The following is a 20384-nucleotide window of genomic DNA, read 5'->3' as shown; positions in this document are numbered from 1 at the left end:
AATGTATTTGGGGCCGAAAAAAACAAAATCCATTTTAAATTGTTCTATAACTTGTGGTTTTTGACATAAACAGAAATCCACTGATTTTTTGAATATACACTTTTCATTGTAAAACTTAAAATTTAAAGTTTGTATAAAAATTATTGTACTACCATTCGATTCGTCGTAAAAGTATTTGTAATCCTTGTAATTTTCATGAACTTGTGATTATTTGACAGGAAATCGCAGAAAAAAATATAAAAAATATCAAAATATCGCACATTTTCATGACTATATGTATGTAAAAATCTCAAAATATAGTTATTTTGGGGCGAAAGTACCGAAAATCTGCGTTAAAATTCTTTGGAACTTGTAATTTTTTTTAATTTAGCATAAAATTCTTTATAATTATTGTAATTTTCATTAACCTACGATTATTTGAACAAAAAGTAGAGCAAAATAAACTGAAATAACAAAAAATCTAAATGTTCCTAATATGCGGGCGTATAAATATATAGTTCTACCTGATTTTTAGGCATTATTGTTCTTTTTTTTACACATAGCCTTCCGTCAATCAAGAGAATAAAACACTAGTGACATTATCTTCAAGTCGGCTTTGGATTATTTGGCGGACGTCATGTTTGATTAATGGGAACGAGTGTTGTTTTTGCTATTGACATTGTTAATATCGTACTTGATATATTTTATCGGTCATAATTATTTAATAAATATAAATTATGAAAATTATGATGTACTACCGTATCTATATTAAGATAATAGAAGATAAATTCCGTTGGAATTACTATTTGTATGATAATAGCAGGAAGAACAAATAGTTAATTTAATATGGCATAGGGGGAGTTGGTAGGTATGTTTTGCAACGTTAATTGTTTTTTTAAAGATTATTTTTATTGCTTGATTTCGTGTGTTAAGATGATCGTATTAATCTTATTACATACGATAAGAAAAAGAAGATAAATTATTTGTTGTGATTAATATTTTCTTTATGATCTAATTTTTCCTTAAGTAAAGAAAAAAATTATTACAAAATTATTTCAGTAGATCACACAGACAGCTTTGACAAATGTCATGTGATGATAGCGAGTAAAACTGATGTTATTAATCATTGCTACTTGTCTTTATCATTAATGAAAATAGTTTTACTGCCATTTAGTTAATATAAATAAGAAAGCATTTCGACATATGTTAGTAGTAATAACCAGAAGAATTAATAGTTACTTTAATTTAGATTAGAGGATGTTGTTTGTGGAATTTGTAATATTATTTCAACATTTTTTATTTATAGGTATTGTTTATCCTTTTCTTATTCCTGACAATCCACTTAATAATTTTCCATATTACACAGTAACTTTATTTGTCTTAGTAAGTCGTCGTTTTATTGATTTTTTAAAAATATTCCTGATGTATATGCTGTCAGTTTTGAATAATACGACACTGTCATCAAATATTCTGCTTGAAATATGTTTATTCTACTTTTAAGGGGCTATTTTTGTACATTTCGTATATGTTGAATGAATCATCATCGTCTTATCCAGTTTGTTCCGAGTAATTTCTAATAAAATTTACAGAAGCTGTATTATTAACGTACAACGTCGAAATTCGTGTCCGATAACCATTGTTTTTATTTTGATTTACGACTTTACAAACGTGTCCGCGATCGAACCACTGTGTCGTAATAATCAGCGTGTGTTAATTAACGAGGTTAACCCGATACGAGCGACGATTTTTTAGACGGTCTTTTGTTCCGTCGCTGGTACCTAGATCGATTATTCGCACACGCAAACCGTAAGGCGCCCCAAAGCCGATTGGCCAATTGTTATTAACGGTTTCGTTTCCGAAATCGAACGTTTATTAGGAGCGAAGGGTGGCGCAATTAAAAGTCGCAGGAATTTCGAGGCGCGTTTCGTAACTCCGCCGCGAATTTGATCCGGTCGCCGATTTATTGTCGCTGCGATCTTCGTCCGGTTCCATCGCCATTATGTAAAATAAATAAACACAATAAACGCGGCGGTTCAATTGTGGAGAAAGAGATTCCGTACCATGCGGCGACGCGATACAAGAGATACCCGTACAAACCATCGGCCATTGGCGTAGCGATAAACAAAAGAATGCGTAGGGTTTTCCAAAACGAATTAGTACGAAGACAAATAGCGTTCTGAACAACAAAAAAAAAAAAAACGAAGACGAGGATTTAAAGGCACTATTCGATGATGAACCATGTAACACGTAAGAAGAATATGAATAGTCGTTGGAAATAACACAAGAAACCATTTCCTCCATAAAATACATTGAAATACATTTCGGTAATGAGTGAAATGATATTTCAACGGTAAAGTCGAAATGTTTTTTTGCTTCGTACTGCTGATGAAAAGAGGATCCATTATGACAATTCAATGCGAATAAAATCATGGAGACCACCTGATCATGTATCAACATCAACGCCAAAGCTCTACATTTGATGATATCACCTTGGTGAACCATCAGTGGTACCATTAATGGGGATCGGTAATAGAATAGGAGCAAAGGCACAACAATGCTATTCTTCAACATGACGACAGCTAGACCACATATTGCAAAACCTGTGAAAACGTACTTGGAAATCTTAAAATGAGAAGTGTATTCCCCAGACCTTGCTCCTTCTGATTACTACTTGTTCCGATGAGTCGTGACTTGTCTGAGCAGTGCTTCACTTCTTATTAATTATATATTATATATTAAATAGACCTTATACATAAAAGATAATAAATGTGTGTTCCGTTTATTTAGCACAGTATTCACGATTTCAATTTTTTCTAATTTCCAACAAAAACAAAACGTTTGTTCCCTAATATAATTGATAATGTACAGATATAGATAAAAACAAAAGCATATCCGCTACGCCTCTGTCTCTATCGCCATCACCGATGACGTAGCGAACAGGTCTTGGCATTCCTTTCATGCGAAGCTGACCACGAACTTTGCGTTTGGAGTGACTAGCTCCCGAACCCATTGAGTCGGGCCGGGATGGAATTTCGACGAAAGGTTAACCGACCACAATATCTCTCGTATAAATCGTACCGGAATCGAGAATTTAATATTATTCGGAATTCGTAATGAGGTACGCTCAATTTTTCGTCCTATTTACATCCGAGTTTACGTCGGCTCGGTTGCAGGAAAATACGCTTTATATATGGATAATGTGCGGTAAATTTAATTTTTTTTACTCAACTATGTGGTAGTTAACATTATTACTGTTATTTTTCTTATACTGTCAACGGTAAGTCAATGGTCTGTCAATATCACTGTCTGTAAATAGGTAAAATGTTTTTACAGGAATATAACAGAAGAAATCATGAAAATATTACCCATAATGTGTCCAAATGTTTGATTATACTACATGAAAAGTTTTAGTGTAAAGCCATTCAATATATAAAGCCAAATTTTGTTATCCTTTAAAAAGTTGCTTGTAAAATGTCATCAACTAAGAACTCAATTATTTTGAAGGTGAGATTTTTTGAGTGTCAGAAAGTCAGAAAATATAATTTTTCAACAAGTTTGTTTAAAAAAAAATAAATTAATACAAAATTAACTGATACAATTCGTAGACCAACAAGCTGAGATTGATCTTATAGACAAGATTGTATCTCATGATTGTTTTATTATGTTGTTAATAGATCTTTAAGCTGTCTCTGTAATTTACACAGAATAATTTTGATATATATCATATATTTTAATTTTTTGTTGCAGTTCTTTAAAGTATTTTTGGTATATTTTCTCCATTCTGGCGTATATCGTACAATTTGACCGTATTAATTATCCGTAACAGAATTTTTACAATAACATTGTAAAAATAATTATAACTTTCCGCGATACATTTTTGTGTTGAACAAGTATCTTCTTATTTAATAAACTGATAGCGCTAAAAATATGAAAAAGGGAAGAGGCGCTATAGTTCACCTATAAACAGACCGTACAAGCACCAATAACATTAAATAATATTATCATTCCATATAACAACAACGCTAAATATCTCGGAATTAATCTTGATGCAAAACTTCGGAAGGAATATATAAAGAAGAAAAGAAAAGAACTGAAATTAAAACATAGAAAAATATATTGGCTAGTTGGTAGAAAATCACAATTATCAGTACATAATAAATTGCTATTATATAAGCAAATGCTGAAACCTATATGGACATACGGAGTTCAATTATGGGGATGTACTGCAAAGAGTAACATAAATAAAATACAAATATTTCAGAACAACGTCCTGAGAGGTATTGTGGACGCACCCAATCGTATCTTTCTATAGTCGCAAATTCTATACGACTGATTACCTACATCGAGACCTTCAAATACCTACAGTCAGTCAAGAAATCAAGATAATTGCAAGGGGGCATGAGGAAAGACTCCATTCTCATGAGAATATTGAAATATTGTAGCTTTTGGATATTACCAGAACAGGACACAGACTCAAAAGGTTCAAACCATTTGATCTTGTGTAGTGCTGTGTAGTGGGGTGTCTATAATAAAAAAATACAGCAGTGACGTATAAACATTATTTCACCAGAGACTGAGATAGGGCCGATGGGTCCTCCTAGTTATATACCTGGATTTAAGTTATCATAAAGACAAATTATAGGTTAGACGGAGACGACTAGTAACAATGTAATAATTAAATAATAAAAAAATATATTTGCCAGAAGATATGTTGTTTTCTAAATTATATTACAGCTTTTTTATATTTATATTTAATTATTTTTTATTAATATACATAATGGTTCTCAAGTTATGGCGTGACTTAGGGAAATAGGGATTCATTCGTTAGCTTCTGAAGCTCATTGTTTCCATTATCGTTATTACTTGTAAAACATTGTTAAACTGTAGTTCCTTTTAATGTTCATAAATCTATCGAATAAAAGTTATTTGGAAACCATCGTCGCCGGTACCAACTGATGTGCGGCACCTGTTTATTCCATCGTCCACTCCATTTACAGAGCTCGTCGGCTCCTGCACGCCAATACTCCTCCACTCCTGCGCCGACAGCGAGTGCCAGATCCCGCGCCGCGTTCTCCGTTCTCAGTTTTCGCTCGTTGTTTTCGTAGAGTAGGTCGTGGGCCCGTCGGTGCTTTCGAACGATCGAAATATCGTCGTTCCTGCTGTGCAGGAATGCTGTTCGATTCCCGCAGACATTCCAACGCGTCGTGAGGTCGACGTCTTCGGCCACTTGGAACCAAGGGGGCTTGTGAACGCTTTTGTTTGTAAATAAAAAGTTCGCCGTGGAGCACATGACGCCGCGGTGAGCTGATTTGTGGGATCGCAGTCCCGGAGGTTTATCGGGGGGTAAGTAATGGAGGGATGACTCAGGCCGACAAGGGCGGAAAACTGGTCAGGGACGATAGGTTTAGCGGGGGGTTTAAGCTGACGCTTGATCGTGTCAAAACTAGAAAGCTGACGCCTTACTAATGATCTTGTCCTTAATATATACATTTATTATCATCATTAAATTAATCATTTATCAAGGAAAACCCAAAGTAAGCCGTGCATTTTTAACATTCTTTCTCAACGTACACACAAAAGATAGGAGGCGATGTAAACCTCCAGCTTCTCCAATTTCGTACGACCACCTTAAAAATAGCACCGTGTCTTTTTACTGTTAGAACTGGTCTTCCGTGTGTCTCGGTGGTACCACGATCGAAACAGCCGAACCCGATGGACCCGAGTATAATGATGATGTCAGTGATGTTTGACGATGTATCAGTGGTATTCCTGCGTCCACCATCGCTGGGATATTTGCCCGGTACATAAAAATGCGGTAAACAATGGAACATTGTTTCGTCGTTCTCACGACCCATTAAAATTCATTAAAGTTGTCGCGGGGAAAATAATATGATTAAAGGAAAACCCACACTTGCCATTGTGCTGATATGCGGAGCAAAATATAAAGGGACACACTGCATTACACTGTCCGACATAGCTAGCAGGGTTTAAAAAATTAATTCACGTTGAAGTTTCTTTCAGCGAGATAATTAATCACAATTGGAAAAAAACTTTCTGACAACTTTCTTCTTAATAATTGTTCGTAGTTGCTTTTAATATATGTATTTATTGTGTTATAGTTATTATATCACCAATCGATTAAACGTAAAATGGCAAAAATATCAATTATTCATGACTATATCCGTTGAAAAAGTACTAAAATGTTGTGTCCCTTGGATACGGACAAAACTCTCAAAATATATGTATTTTGGGATGAAAGTAACAAAAATTCATGTTAAATTCGTTTAAAATTTGTAATTTTTATGATATGTCTCATAAACTGAATTCCACTCATTTTATGAAAATACGTTTTTCATTATAACTTTCAAGTATAACTTAAAAATTAATAGATGCATGGACATTGTTGGACGATTCGGTGTAAAATTCTGTACAATCTCAGTAATTTTTATTAACTTGCGATTATTTGAAGGGAAATGACAGCAAAAAATGTGAAAATGGTAAAATATCGCACATTTTTACGACTGTATCTGTAAAGAAAAAGTACCACATTTTTTTACCTCTCGGATAAAGATAAGTTCTCCACTTTTTGTTGTATAACTTAAAAACTGAGGGTTGTATCAAAATTATTATACTACCATTCAGTTCGGCGTAAAATTCTTTATGATCCCTGCAATTTGCATTAACCTACGATTATTTAAAGAGAAGTGACTGCAAAAAATGTGAAAATTACAAAAAATCGCAAATTTTCACGACTATATATGTGGAAAAAGTATTAATTTTTTTATCTCCCGGATAAAGATAAGTTCTCAAAACATATATATGTTACGGTGAAACTAACGAAAATCCACATTAAATTACTCTAAAACTTGTAGTTTTCAAAATTTGCGACAAAAACAGATTTTTTCAGAATACACTTTTTATTATATAACTTAAAAATTAAAGGAGGTCTAAAAGTTATTATACTACCATTCGGTTCAGCAAAAGATTCTTTACAATCTCAGTAATTTTCATTAATCTGCAATGATTTGAACGGAAATGACAGCAAAAAGTATGCAAACCACAAAAAATCGCACATTTCCATGACTGTCAAAGAAAATACACAAAAAGTGGATTACTTTTTCACACGCCCAATATAAAGCAAGTTATTTTCCTATCTATTATCGAATTCTGCAATTCAACAGCGTTTCTTTTTTTCTAATTTCGTTTGCTTTAATCCGAAACCAACCAGTCATTCTTATTTTCGTTTCACTGCTTTTAATTAACCTTTTTACCCGTTTTTTTTTCGTTCTTCCATTTGCAATTGTCGATAAACAAATTACGGCCGATTATCTCGCCGGTCCTAGCACCGGAATGTAGAGCGAAAGAGAGGCGAACGTACGGGTTAATTATTTAACACTGGGCGTCGAAGAAATCGAAAACGGCTCAGGGTCTGAATTCTTTCTCTACGATTGATTTCTCTTAACGCGGCGAACGAAAGAAAGCCATCGAAGGTGATCCGCGTAGCTCCGGTATCCGAAGAATTGTTTGTTGGTTGTGTTCGAGATCGGCCATGGGTTGGACCCGATGGGCGTGTTTAAGAAAACGTTCGTTTGATCTTAATATGTCAATTTTGATTATATTGAGACAATTTAATGTCAGGACGATCCAGGAAAATCTACAATTCAGTTTTTTTTTGCCTATTTTCTCATATTTTTAATTAGAACGTATGATCTAAAATGTTTATTGGAACAAATTAACACCAATGAAGTAGCTAGCGTATTAGCAAATTTACATCTAAAAGTTCACGTCAACATGTTAAAAATGAAGAGTAGGCGCTGTATTTTCTGTAATTAATTTGTTAACGTGGTCTACACAAAACTGCCGTATAAATAAATTGAATTGCGCGAACAATTCGTATGCCGATCGAAAAGCGTCACCAAGAGCGACCGATTACTTTCGTTTCGGAACTGGCGTCGACGTTACTTTCCTTTTTCGAATACCGGTGAAACTGGCCGTTTTTTCTCCCGGTCTGTTCGCTGAAATTATTCCGCGTTTCCGCCGCCAGGCGAAAATACCTCTCGAGATCGGCGATCAGATCCGCGGATATCCTCCTGCCGAGTACTTTCGATTTCTCCGCAACCCTAAGAATAAAAAAAACCGATAGCGGAGAATGGATTATCGTACCAGTACGAGAGAACTCTCGAGGAAATAATATCTAGGAACTCTCACTGTCATTATCTAGTTACAATTAAATAGGTTTCATTATTTTATTTATTACAATCGATTAAACAGTTTTCTATGAAATAACATGACATCAGTTTGTAAATTATTTGTCAAACTCTGTTACTGTCATTATATAAATGCAATTAACTATGTTTAATCAAATTTTGTTATAAACAAGATTAGAGTTTTCCATGAAATACCATGATAATACCATTTGTTAATTATTTGTCAAAGTCACTTTCCTGTTACTGTCATTATACAACTACAGTTAAAAATGCCTAATAATATTTTGTTATAACCGATAAAACAACTATGAAATAACATAATTTATATGTATTTGGGTTACTTGTTAAAGTCAATTCCCTGTCACTGTCATTATACAGTTACAGTTAAATTTGTTTTATAATATTTTGTTACAACCGATAAAACAGTTTCCTACGAGATAACATGTTTTATCTGCCTGTGAATTATTTATCAGTCACTTTCCTGTCACTGTCATTGTACAGTTAGCTATTTTTAATAATATTTTGCTACAACCGTTAAAACAGTTTCCTACGAAATAACATAACTTATCTGTCCTTGGGTTAATTGTCAAAGTCAATTTCCTGTCACTGCCATTGTACAATTACAGTTAAATAGTTTAATAATATTTGATATGAAACAGTTTCCCACAAAAGGACATAACTTATTTGTCATCGTCAAATATTTGCCAACGTCACTTTCCTGTCCCTATCATGAATCAACCACTGTTAAAATAACTCAATTTTATGTCTGAGCAAAACGATAACCATATTTTTTAATAATCGGTCTCTTATCTGTCAATGTCATGTAACGAACCAAACATATTTTAAGTTGTTAAAACTCGTAATATAACACCATAGGTCTGTAGAGATAATTTGTGAAAGGGGAAAAACATTGTTTTTAATTAATCTGCATCAAATTCCGTCCCGCTAAAGTTTCCGTACGAATCGTTCGGGGATTTTAACGGTCAGCTTAGCAAACGTCGGACACTGGTGACCTTTAATGAGAATGGACAGGCGTTTCGACAATTTTGCACAAGCCGAAATATAAATTATTTTCGCATAATGTATATGGAACGGTGGCCAGTGTATTGCGTATTAAATTACGGCAAATTGTTCACCTCCGATAAATTTTTAAGTCCGAAAAAAATAGATTTACATGAATGAGACATTTTTATCGTTTTTTTTTTCATTCCGAATATATTAAATGCAGGAAATTCTCGGTATCATGCCAACTTGATTATGCGATCATATTTCTTTTGTTTTATTGTATACCTGTTTCGTGAAAATCCACCGTAACTTGCTATTTTTAACTGGTTACATTTTCTTTTCCAACTTTCCTCCAAAAAAAAAAAACTTCCAGTCCAAAAAAAAACGACATAAGGGTGCCGGCATCTCCCCTGAGGTCAATAAATTTGTTCTTGTTTAGTGACGGGTTATAGTTACGATCTAACTCACGCATACACAGTAGCGGTCCAGGAAAATTTATCCGAAAAAAAATACCAAAATATTTTTTTTGGGGTTATTGATTTTAACTTGAAATAGAACTGATATATTATGAAATTTAGGCATTGTAAATCACCTGTTTAATTTTAAAACAAATACAAACCAATGATATAATAAATTGTATTCGATATTTCCATAATTTGATTTTAATAAGATAATATTCTATAATATCGAATACCCAAAACATAATACAATAAAAGCTTTCGTTAAAACACTTACTTGGTGCGATATTCAATATCTTTTATTTGTTTTTACTTGTGTTATTCCAAATAACGAATCGACGGTTATGTTTTGATATACGAATGTTAACCACAACAATAAAGAAACAATACACAGTGTATAATATTGGAATGTGGAACAGCTTCTAGTGACGTGCTCGTCCGTTATAAACCAAAACAATAATAAACAGGGCCCTGCAGATGTTTTAACTCGTCGAAAACGACAAAATGACAATGACGCAACCCTTCTGCCATGACAGACGTCAAAAGTTCCAAGTTGCTGTCAACTGATCGATTTAAATTCATGTGTTGGTGAATAAAAACAGTCGTTGGTACTGAATTAATATCGTAAGCCTCATAATGACGATTCCATATGTTTAAAATTGCGAAGGAGGACAAGTGGATCGACGTTTTTTTCGATAATTAGAGATCATTATTCCGCAGAAACTTTCCGTTGGAATATTAAGTGTATTTCTTCGTCGCTGTCGTACGTATTATTTGAATAACTTTCCACTTTTATTTAGTTTTAAAAACATCGATAGAATAGATAGGATTCGTTTTAGCGATTGTTTTGAACTTGTCACTTGTATGACGGAAGTGGCGGTGTCATCTATCGGACGATCTCTATACTACGAATAATTTTGAGATATTTTAAGATTTTCTTTTGTGAAATAATGATTTTTGAATTGTTTTTTTCTCAGTCTGCGAACGGTATACTGGTTTTAGTATATATTTAGTATATATTAGTTCAAAGCTTGGATAATTAATGTTTTCATTAGCGTCGGAGTGAATGACAAAATAATGTCGCTTTAATAAAAACCGTGTACCGCCTTTATGCGTGTTGTTTTTTTGGGCGCGTGTTTTTACTGGTACCGACGGCGGTACCGTGCTCCGGAACAGTTCGTTACGGTAAATTCGGTTGATTGCAAAAAAATGTCTAATGTCGACAACTGATTAACGTTTCGTTCTCCAGGTAACGTTGGTGCAAATCGAGCATGTCGAGTAGCTCGAAAATGGGAACCAAGAGTAAGCAGCACAAGAGAGTGGGTTCGACGGGCACGACCGGCGACGAGTCGCACTCTTCGGACGAGGAGTACTACGAGGAGATCGAGCCCGACATCACTATCAGGGATCGCACGAGGAAGTTGTTCGAAGATCGCAAAGTGACCGACAAGGTCAGAGTGTTCGTCGCCGGCGACAGAAACAGGTAACTTTTTACCGACTACCATATATTGCGATATTTAACATAACCTCGCTACTGTGATGACTGTCAAACCTCGTCGGTAGATGGCGCTGTAAAGTCGAACTTACCCAAACCTAATAATTTGGACAGTTTAAAAGTTTTATTCTATTTTGTTATTTGTGGTTATGTAACAATTCTGTGAGGAGAATAAGGTCAGGAATTTAAGGTCACTATATTATTGTTTTTGGGGATATATACGGGTAATGTTGTGGAAGCCGGCATATGACGTATTGTTGGAAAATAAGACTGAAGTTGCTTGATGTAATTGTTCAAAATTGAACTGATAGACCATGTGATTATTTATTTGTCTTAAAAATGGGCTTATATGAGTTATTTTAATCTTATTTGTTTTATTTTATACGATATTTGATGTACATCTTGTTCCAGTTCCGATAGTTCCCTGTATAGTGATCTGGACCTTGAAAAATGCGATCTAGAAGTGATATCGACGATCGATTTGAAGGACGACAGCGATAGCAAGAGCAGCTTCAGCGGCAGCGACCAGGTGGACTGGTCCGGAACCGTGGTTCCTTGTAAGGACCCGATACTGATCGGTCTGCAGGTTCGGAACTCCGCGCCTTCGCCTACCAAACCGCTGAAGGACAAAGAGTTGGACAGGTTCGCCAGAATGAGGCTGGATTCCGCGGTCGAGCTGGACGACATAACCACCGGCGTCTTCCGGGTAAAAGAATATTTCTTTTCGTATTTATCGCAAACTGTGACGTTATTTTATTTAAAGGAGCGCAGTGAGAGCACCAGCGGCAGCGACCAGCTGATCAGGCTTCAGGTTCGAAACCTCGTCAGCTCGACGTGTCTTCATCTAATATTAATTGACGTCATTGATTTTCAGGACGAGTTACGACAGGCCAATAGACTGTTGAAGCTGAGGGACGAGGAACTGGCCAGAGTCAACAGAATAAGGCTGGACGTAGAGGCCGAGCTGGAGGATCTTACCGCCAGTCTTTTTCAGGTAAAATAGATTGTTTTCATATTTGTTGAGTATTTAACGGGTTTGATTGTTCGGGCGTTGCTTAAAAACTAATTTTCAATTCAAAAAGATGTATATAATATTTCCAAAACAACTCTTATTTAACAAGGAAATGATACAGTAGGATACAAAGCTCAATGTTAACGGTGAAAAGATTGGCAATGTTAAAATCAAGAGAGGAATATTCCATATCAATATTCGACTCGCTATCACCATTGCTCTTTGTTCTCTAACTTTAATTACATTTACAAAAATACTATTATTACAAAATCGTTGATTACTTGCATCCGAAATATAAATAAAAGTTTAAAGTTAGTAATGTAGAGTACCAATGTCCATTCCAGTCGACTTCATGATCTCATTAATATTTTGAATATAGAATCAGCGATTTTAATTTTAAATTAATATTTACATTATCACGGTGGCCTTGACTCAAGCATTGCCGAGATTGAGTTGTTAATGGTTTCGGTAATAAATTACCGCTAATGATGGAGATGCGTTGTAAAACGTTTCGAATATTCTAATCGGGCTGCTATTTTAGGAGATTCGAACGCGGCGCTTATCGAAAAAAAGGAATTTAACATTAGTTAGCCATGTCGATGGGACTGACACGCGAGGCGTAGCATTTTTTGGTGATTATTACTCTGAATTATTCAACGGTGATCTTCACGGATCGTTTCGTGGAACATGTCGTGACTATCGTTTCTCGTTTGTTTTTTTGATTTGTATTTCTGCGTATTCTTAAGGCTGGGACAGTGTACGGGTTATTGTTTTTTTTAATTATTTGTTCTTGGCGAGCTATTGGAATAAATATTACGTTTTAGGATCGTGAATTAGTTTTGATGGTTCTCTTATAGATTCAAAACTAAATGGTCTTGGTGTATTTTATTCGGCGTCCGTTATTCTTGCTCGCTTCTTCTCAATATTCTTGCTTCAGTCAGCGCTTTTCTTCCTTTATGCAGTAGGACGTCAATACTCTCCCTCCAATTATATTTAGACCGTCATCTGGCTTTTTTTTCTTTTTTTCCTTGCTTCCCAGGTTCACTTAACCCGTCTTGTCTTTTCCAACCACCGTAAGTAAGTGGTCTCCATTCAATTGTCTCTGTATACCCTCCGTATACTCTTCCAAAGGTTATATGTTGAGATATTTGCTTATTTCGTTGTTTCTTCATGTCTCGAATAAGTTGGTGTGATTTAGTAACTTTATTTCATGTTTTAAAATGTAATCTTGGATAACTTCATAAATCCATTTGATTTCAAGGTCATCGTGTATATTTTTCTTTGTTATTTTGTTTTGCCATCGTTAATCCGATATTTGAACGCCATAAGTGCAAATAGGCTTCATATTTCACGGATTAGCCAATCTATTTAACTTTAGGTCAATTTGAGAGTATCTTTCGACCAACGAATATTATTTTTTGATCTTAAGTCTGATCTGATCTGTTTTTTGTCGAACGTGATGTTCCCACGGGTAACGAATACTTAATAAACGCAAGAAACAATCAAAAGCAGGCAATCGACGTTATCTCTTGCAACTTGTAAATCGTCTGCAACACCTATCCGACCCGATCTACGGCGAATCTAACAAGATAACATTTTTGAGTCGATGTGGGACGCGGACCGATGCCATTAATCAAACGCCGAAGACAATAATGAAGCGTACACGTCGGCTGCATACGTATATCTCGGACGGAATTTGCTGAAAAAGTTGCTTTCAAGGATGACGATTGAAATTCTTCGTCCGAGTACGGAGGCGGGTTGGCTGGTTTAATTGTAATGCGCGGCGTTTGATTGTTGCGAGTGGCAAGGCTTTCGTAATGGCTCTCCGGCAGGCCTAAATCAGATTTCACGAACTGGTACAAGGTGTTACGTCACCGTCAGAAACCGTAGCTGTTCTAATCCCGGTGCATTTTTTTACTTCATATTTGGATTCCGAAAGAGAATTCGCACAGGAGATGGACAAAATACTATGAACACTTGACACATACACACTATTTGTTCATTAATGTTACGTTACCATTTGCCTTTAAAACAATGTAGCAATTCTTCACGGAGTAGATTCGTTGAGTGTCTCAATAATTTCCAACGGAATGTTCCAACGGTTCAATTATGTTGAGGTCTGGCGATTGTACTGGCAACTTTTGTTTGACACTTTATTTGACACTATTTTTTGCATTTTTCTATATCAATATTCAGAAAAATTCTAAAAACTTGCTGATATTCCCAATTTTGCTAATCACTCTGATAAAATCCTAAAATATTTACCATATACGTAAAATGTGATGCCTAATTACGTCAAGAAATATGGCTGGTGTTATTCTTTAATAAAAATGTTCTTCCAACTTTATTTTTCTCGTATCTGGAAGACAAAATTTCTTTAATAAAATTCATGTTTTTTTTTCTATTCATACAAAGAACGTACATTTCATAGTTTTCAGTTGAAATAATCTCGACCCGATTAAATACGACTCCATTATCGTTTCCTGCGTTTTTGTTTTTCATTTTAAATTTTTATCTAGTTTATAAACAATAAAAACGAGCTCATTCTTACACCTCCAAAAAGTTTACCAGCCTCCTATGATCGTTATATTTTTATCGCCGCATTAGAGGATAGGCAGACACAATTAATCGTATTTGGACGAGACACAAAACGAAAGAGGCCGATAGGAGGTCGCGAATGGTCAGAGGCCGCTGCGTTTTTACGAGTTTGTTCTTTCATTGATAGGACTCGGCGCTTATCCGGTTTGTTGTTTTCGAATATAGGGATACGTAATTGGGATTTTTTTGCGTTTATCGGTATATTTGTTTATTTTATGCAAAATTAGGGGAATTCTTTTGCGTTTTAATTTTGTTGATTAATGTAAAGATGTTTTCATTAATGATTTTCTGCGTTTTAATTTAAGAGTTTTTGATTATTCGGTGGGTGAAAAAGTAATACATGTTTCTATAACATTGGCGGAGTAGTAAAACTGGTCTTGTCCATCAAAATATCAGGTATATAAATTAATTTTAAAGGGTTTAGAGCAGATAGTGTTACTGTGTGTTAAATCGCATCGGGTGCATTTGTAACCAACTTTATGTTGAAGTCAGGCTTCACTTTTTACTGTTTGTCATTTCGTGGAATTAAGAAGAAACAGTTATTCCAGTGTGTGAAAATGTCTGAATTTCGCGACAAAATTGCATGTTCCAGTGTGTGAAAATGTCTGAATTTCGCGACAAAATTGCATGTGCGGGAATTATTATTTTTGGACTTCAATTTAAAGAAAAAGGCGACTGAAAGTAATTAAATGCTGTCGACGTATTCTCCAAACCTTTCTCCTTCTGATTACTACATGTTCCGACATAACAGTCGTGACTTGTCATTGAGCAGCGCTTCACTTCTTAGGAAGATACCAAAAATGGGTCGATTCTTGGACAACCTCAAAAGATACACCGTTCTTTCGAGATTGATTCTATAAATAGTAGCGGCTATCGATGGACAATATTTGGATTTTTAACAATAAAGCTTCAAAATTCTTTAAAACTAATTTATAGGACTAATATCATTAAATATTTTGTTCAAAGTAGAACATTGATATAACGTTCCCGCCCTAGATTCCCTTGTTTATCGTCTATGGAGGTTTCGATTTCGTCAGCGCCACGGAGCCGTCTCGTGGACGCTGTTCAAACAATTCACGGACCGTCTTCGTCGATGCCGACCTGTTTTGGTGCATTCCACCTGATGGAAACGTTTCGAAGGATGTTTGTCGAGTCGAATTACACGCTTGTTAGCGGTAGGTGGCGAGAAAAAAAAACGCGGTTCGCCGAGCGGCACGATCGATCGCCAAAGCAGATGCGAGTCGTGGGAATCGGGCTGTTTCCGCGGAACCTCGCCGGTCCGGGCGTTTCTGTGCTAAGGCCACCTTCTCGCATTCGCCGAGAAAATAGCTCTTAAACGACGATTATTCGTTGCAGGAGGCCCATAACATGGTGAGGGAAGCCAACGAGAAGCAGGCCGCCGCCGAGAAGGCGCTGAAAGAGAACCAGATGAAGGTGGACGTCCTGACCGCCGAGGTCACGGCGCTGAAGACGCTGGTGTTGACCTCGACGCCGAGCTCGCCCAATCCCCATCTGCATCCGCAAATCTCCAAGGACGAAGCAGGTTTGTATTTACGTTGTTTCCGTCATTTAATGAATGGGAAAGGATAATGAATGAGAAGACTTCAATAACAGTGTTTCTGTAAAAAAAATCTAGTCTTTATTATAATTTTTTGAAATGTTTAAAGCAATGCATCCTTACGTAACTTTTAATCTTTAAAAATGGAATATTGGTTGAAGAAATGGTTTCAACTGGTTTCTTAAACCATTCATGCCATTGTTGAAAAACTTCGGAGACTTCATGAAAGTGTGGCATGGCTTAGTGTTTCCTCGTAAACCTTTCGATATCTTTTCCGACTGTGGAGATTCCTAGGTACAAGTCTTCATTGCGTAGATTCTAACTTAAAATCACTACGTTACGCAATACCTTGTTCTGAAATATTTTAACATTCTTTATATTGTTAACCAAATTTCAACCTCACAGTTTTATTTCATCGATTAAAATCTTATTATGTAACTTCAGCTGGGCTATTTTCTTTAACGTACTGCTTCCATGTCACTTTAATATCTTAGTTCCCAGTTGTAATCTCTAGTCACTAAAGTTTAAGATGACTTATTAAGTTAAGTCCATTTTCCACTTTTCAGTTTTAAAAGTTTTAAACTTTTAAACCATTATATATATATATATATATATATATATATATATATATATATGTTGTGATGATAATGGTGCTTTTATATATGTATTCTGATCATTTTAATATTACAGAATCGCAGACAACCACTTAAATTATATATATATATATATATATATATATATATATATATATATATATATATATGATTTTAAGTAATAATGGGTTAGTTTTAAGTGGTTAAGTGGTTATAACAGCACCATTATCATCACAACACAAAAATAAAAACCAAAGGGTGGGAATGTACAAATAAAAATACATGAAATTGTAGCGAAAATAAAGGACTTTGACCTTCCCGTGTCTCCTACCCCAACGGAAAATATTTCGCTCTTAATGAAAAATCGATTGCGCCCTCCACAACCCGAACGTGGAAGAAAATCGTGCCGCTAAAGCGCCACGGACCCCCAACATCTACGGTTTCCCCCGTTTAATTGATTCCCTGGAATTTTTTCCTTGAATCTTCCCTCCCAACGGGCATGGACGGGCTTTACATGACCTCGATTTTTATCGTTTCAGGCGTGGCCATATTCCCCAAGAAACATCGTCGTTCCCCGTCGCACTACAACTTGAAATACGGGCGGGAGAGCTCGCCCCCCGACTCTCCCGTCAAGGAGCCCGTCGTCTCGGTCATATCTGGTGGCGAACTGTTCGGCGAGAACAGGGAGGGACTCGAGGTAAGTGCTCTTAGGACCGTACAGTAATCATACAGTAATCTTCACCAGTTCTACTAACATATTTATTATTGTAGTTGTGGTAGGGCTGCTTCTCTTATAAAGAAAACAGACAACTATACCTCTGATATTATTTTAAGTGCACTGGCAATCATATAAATTTAAACATTATTCATTTTGTAGCAGTACCCTATTCAGCAGTATTTGGCATATTGCACTTGCCGAAATTACGTCATATTGCTCAGTGTTCTCATATTATTAACATAAATAACTTTTTCTTCCGTAGTAATTTGCATAATTATTGTTACTAAATTATATCATTTTACCAATATTTTATACTTTACTCGCGTATTGTCTGCTATTAATTTTCTCTGTTAAGTAATTAATAATATAAACTAATCCAGGTATAATGTAAACATAAAATGAACAAAAAATACCATCTAACGACTACTATCATGAATAACAACGCGTGGGCATTAAGCACTGAAATTATAAACAGGAATACAGGGAACTTGAAAATATTTGTGAAGGGGCAAAAGTAGGGAATTTGTGAAGATAATTGTATGTTGCTCTTAGGGAATCCAGATTAATTATTCGGCTATAAATAACGAAATCTAATCAGATAGTGAGGCGATTCTGGTAAAATTGATGAGTCTTACTTGAATCATCCCAGCTAGAGTCATGTGTAATCATTTCCTCGACTTAACATTAGTCAAGAGTTGACCGCAACCGGATTTCATAAACAATTAAAAGAAAAATCACCCGTGACCGGCGCATTCATCATTTTAACATAATTTATTCTAGGTAGACCCCGTGATACACAAAGAGTTTCTGGCTTGGAGGCAGAACCCGGTCCTGGACAAGAACGAACCCTTTATCCAGAGAGCGTACCGGGAAGACATAACGACATGCTTGACGTTCAGTAACACGGAGCTGTCGACTAAGGTGTTGGCGGCGGTGGAGAACGGCACGGTTCTCATCGAGGCGGTCGGGGACAAAACGAGAACAATATTCCCCAAGTGAGTTTTCGGGTGCTTTTTACCGAACAACCGACTCGAGTTAAGGATTACTTTTTTTCTTTTTAGGACGTGCGCTCTAATGCAAGTGCCAAAATTGTGTTATTATCGCATGAATATCGGAGACCCGGAGGACTGGTTCAGCATATCACAAATTTGTAGGAATAGGGTCAGTAGGATTTTTTAATTAATGAATAGAACGAATTCTTTTATTTTGAAAGGAATATTACGATTATAAAATGGCGAAGGCGACAGTACGATTAGGTGTTTGTTTTTATCTTAAGTTTTTTTATTTCATCGTCTATTAAAATAATCGTGAGTCAGTGTTGAGTGGTTGTCTGCGTTTAAGTAAATCAACGTTCCTTAAGCATTTTTTCAAATAGTAGAGATTTAGTCGTAATATTCTTATCGGGGAAAATGTGACGAGGTTTTGATGACGTCACCAAATTTGGTCTGGGATTATTGTTAGACGGTTGTACAAGCGTATGTATATATTGTTTTAGCCGATGATATCGCGATTTTAATGATAGGAATGTGGGACATGACCGTCCAAGGTTCAGGTTATGATAAAAGCTTCAACTGATGAAATATCACAGTTTCCGTTCATTTGATGATAATGATGTAATATTTTCTGTCATTTTTGCATACAATAATCAGAAAAAATCACGATTTTTTCGATATATAAATAGATATGCACATAAACAAAAACATATATCTTTTAGATAATTTTCTCATATCTAGAAAACAATTGTATCTCTATTAAAACTGATATATCTGGTTTTTTTGTTCCGTTTTATTAATTAAATGATATAATTTTCGGCTTATTGGGACACTTTTCCATTTTTTTACCAGTGTAATATATTTTCTTATAATCCTGACTCACACAAAATACGGCTAATAATTATATACTATACTACTATTACACACAATTATTATTATTTTTTCTAGACAACTTGTCTTTAAAGCGAAGGTATGGCTATTTTGATTTGTTAGAGCATATTTAGGAATCACACAATTACATCGTTAAACATTTATAATTTACTATATGATAATGTGGTATTATTTTTTCCTCAAAGAGGCTGTTACATTAAAACTGTTGTTTCAGATTATTGCTGTCTGTGATTTCTTAAACTACCTGAAGTATATTCAACGAGGATTAGTAAAAAGCTCAGGTAATACAACCACATCAACCATCACAACTTCTCGTCTAACCATCAACGTCTTTTTCAGTCAACGACGTGTACTGGGAGATAACCAGATTGAGGAAGAACATAGCCCTGGCCCGGCTGGGACTCGAACTCAGTACCTAACATGCTCATCTCACCGGCGACTACAAATACTAAATATATATTTTCCTATTAACGCGTCAACTATATAAAACCAGCATGTATATGTGCCAAACACATCGTTCGCATCCAACAGCCGCTGTTGGGTCGCATTGGCTTGTAATAAACCCTCCTCTTCAGAGAAGAAAAGCCAAAGAATAACGTATTTTATTTTATGGTTATATATATATTTTTTTTCTCCTGTAAATATTCCATGTACATTGATAGTTATTGTAAGGTTGTAATCACTTGGATATTGCTCTCGAAAAAAACAATTGCCATCACGCGAATATATACATGGAAATGGACGTGTATATATTTTGTGGGACGTTGCTCAAAACGGATCTGGATATTATGAATTATATTAAATCTCAATTAAATTATAAATAAATAAACGATACCTCGTAAGTCCAAAACAAATAAACTGATCATCAATCTTTTGTT

The 20384-nt window shown here is 35.4% G+C and overlaps 1 protein-coding gene across 3 annotated transcripts; it reads left to right on the top strand.

Annotated features, from left to right (window-relative positions):
* Positions 1-5009: 5009 nt before the first annotated feature.
* LOC143204819 (guanine nucleotide exchange factor for Rab-3A) lies at positions 5010-20377 on the top strand. Of its 3 annotated transcripts, XM_076417666.1 has the most exons (11): positions 5010-5322; positions 10899-11132; positions 11556-11850; positions 11908-11955; positions 12019-12138; positions 16111-16297; positions 17445-17602; positions 18404-18618; positions 18685-18784; positions 19721-19787; positions 19846-20377. In XM_076417666.1, the coding sequence occupies exons 2-11, from the start codon at positions 10921-10923 to the stop codon at positions 19923-19925; spliced, it is 1482 nt and encodes a 493-aa protein (XP_076273781.1). In that variant the 5' UTR covers positions 5010-5322; positions 10899-10920; the 3' UTR covers positions 19926-20377. The 3 variants fall into 3 exon arrangements, with proteins under 3 accessions (XP_076273781.1, XP_076273782.1, XP_076273783.1); XM_076417667.1 differs by lacking the exon at positions 11908-11955; XM_076417668.1 differs by lacking the exon at positions 10899-11132 and having other exon boundaries at positions 5290-5322.
* Positions 20378-20384: the final 7 nt, after the last annotated feature.

This window comes from Rhynchophorus ferrugineus, unplaced genomic scaffold (genome assembly GCF_030347505.1).
Source record: "Rhynchophorus ferrugineus isolate W39M unplaced genomic scaffold, kcgeb_rfMv2 rfM11, whole genome shotgun sequence".
Taxonomy (NCBI): Eukaryota; Metazoa; Arthropoda; class Insecta; order Coleoptera; family Curculionidae; genus Rhynchophorus; species Rhynchophorus ferrugineus.
Note: the sequence above shows the minus strand (reverse complement) of the source record. Positions and strands in the feature narration are given on the sequence as shown.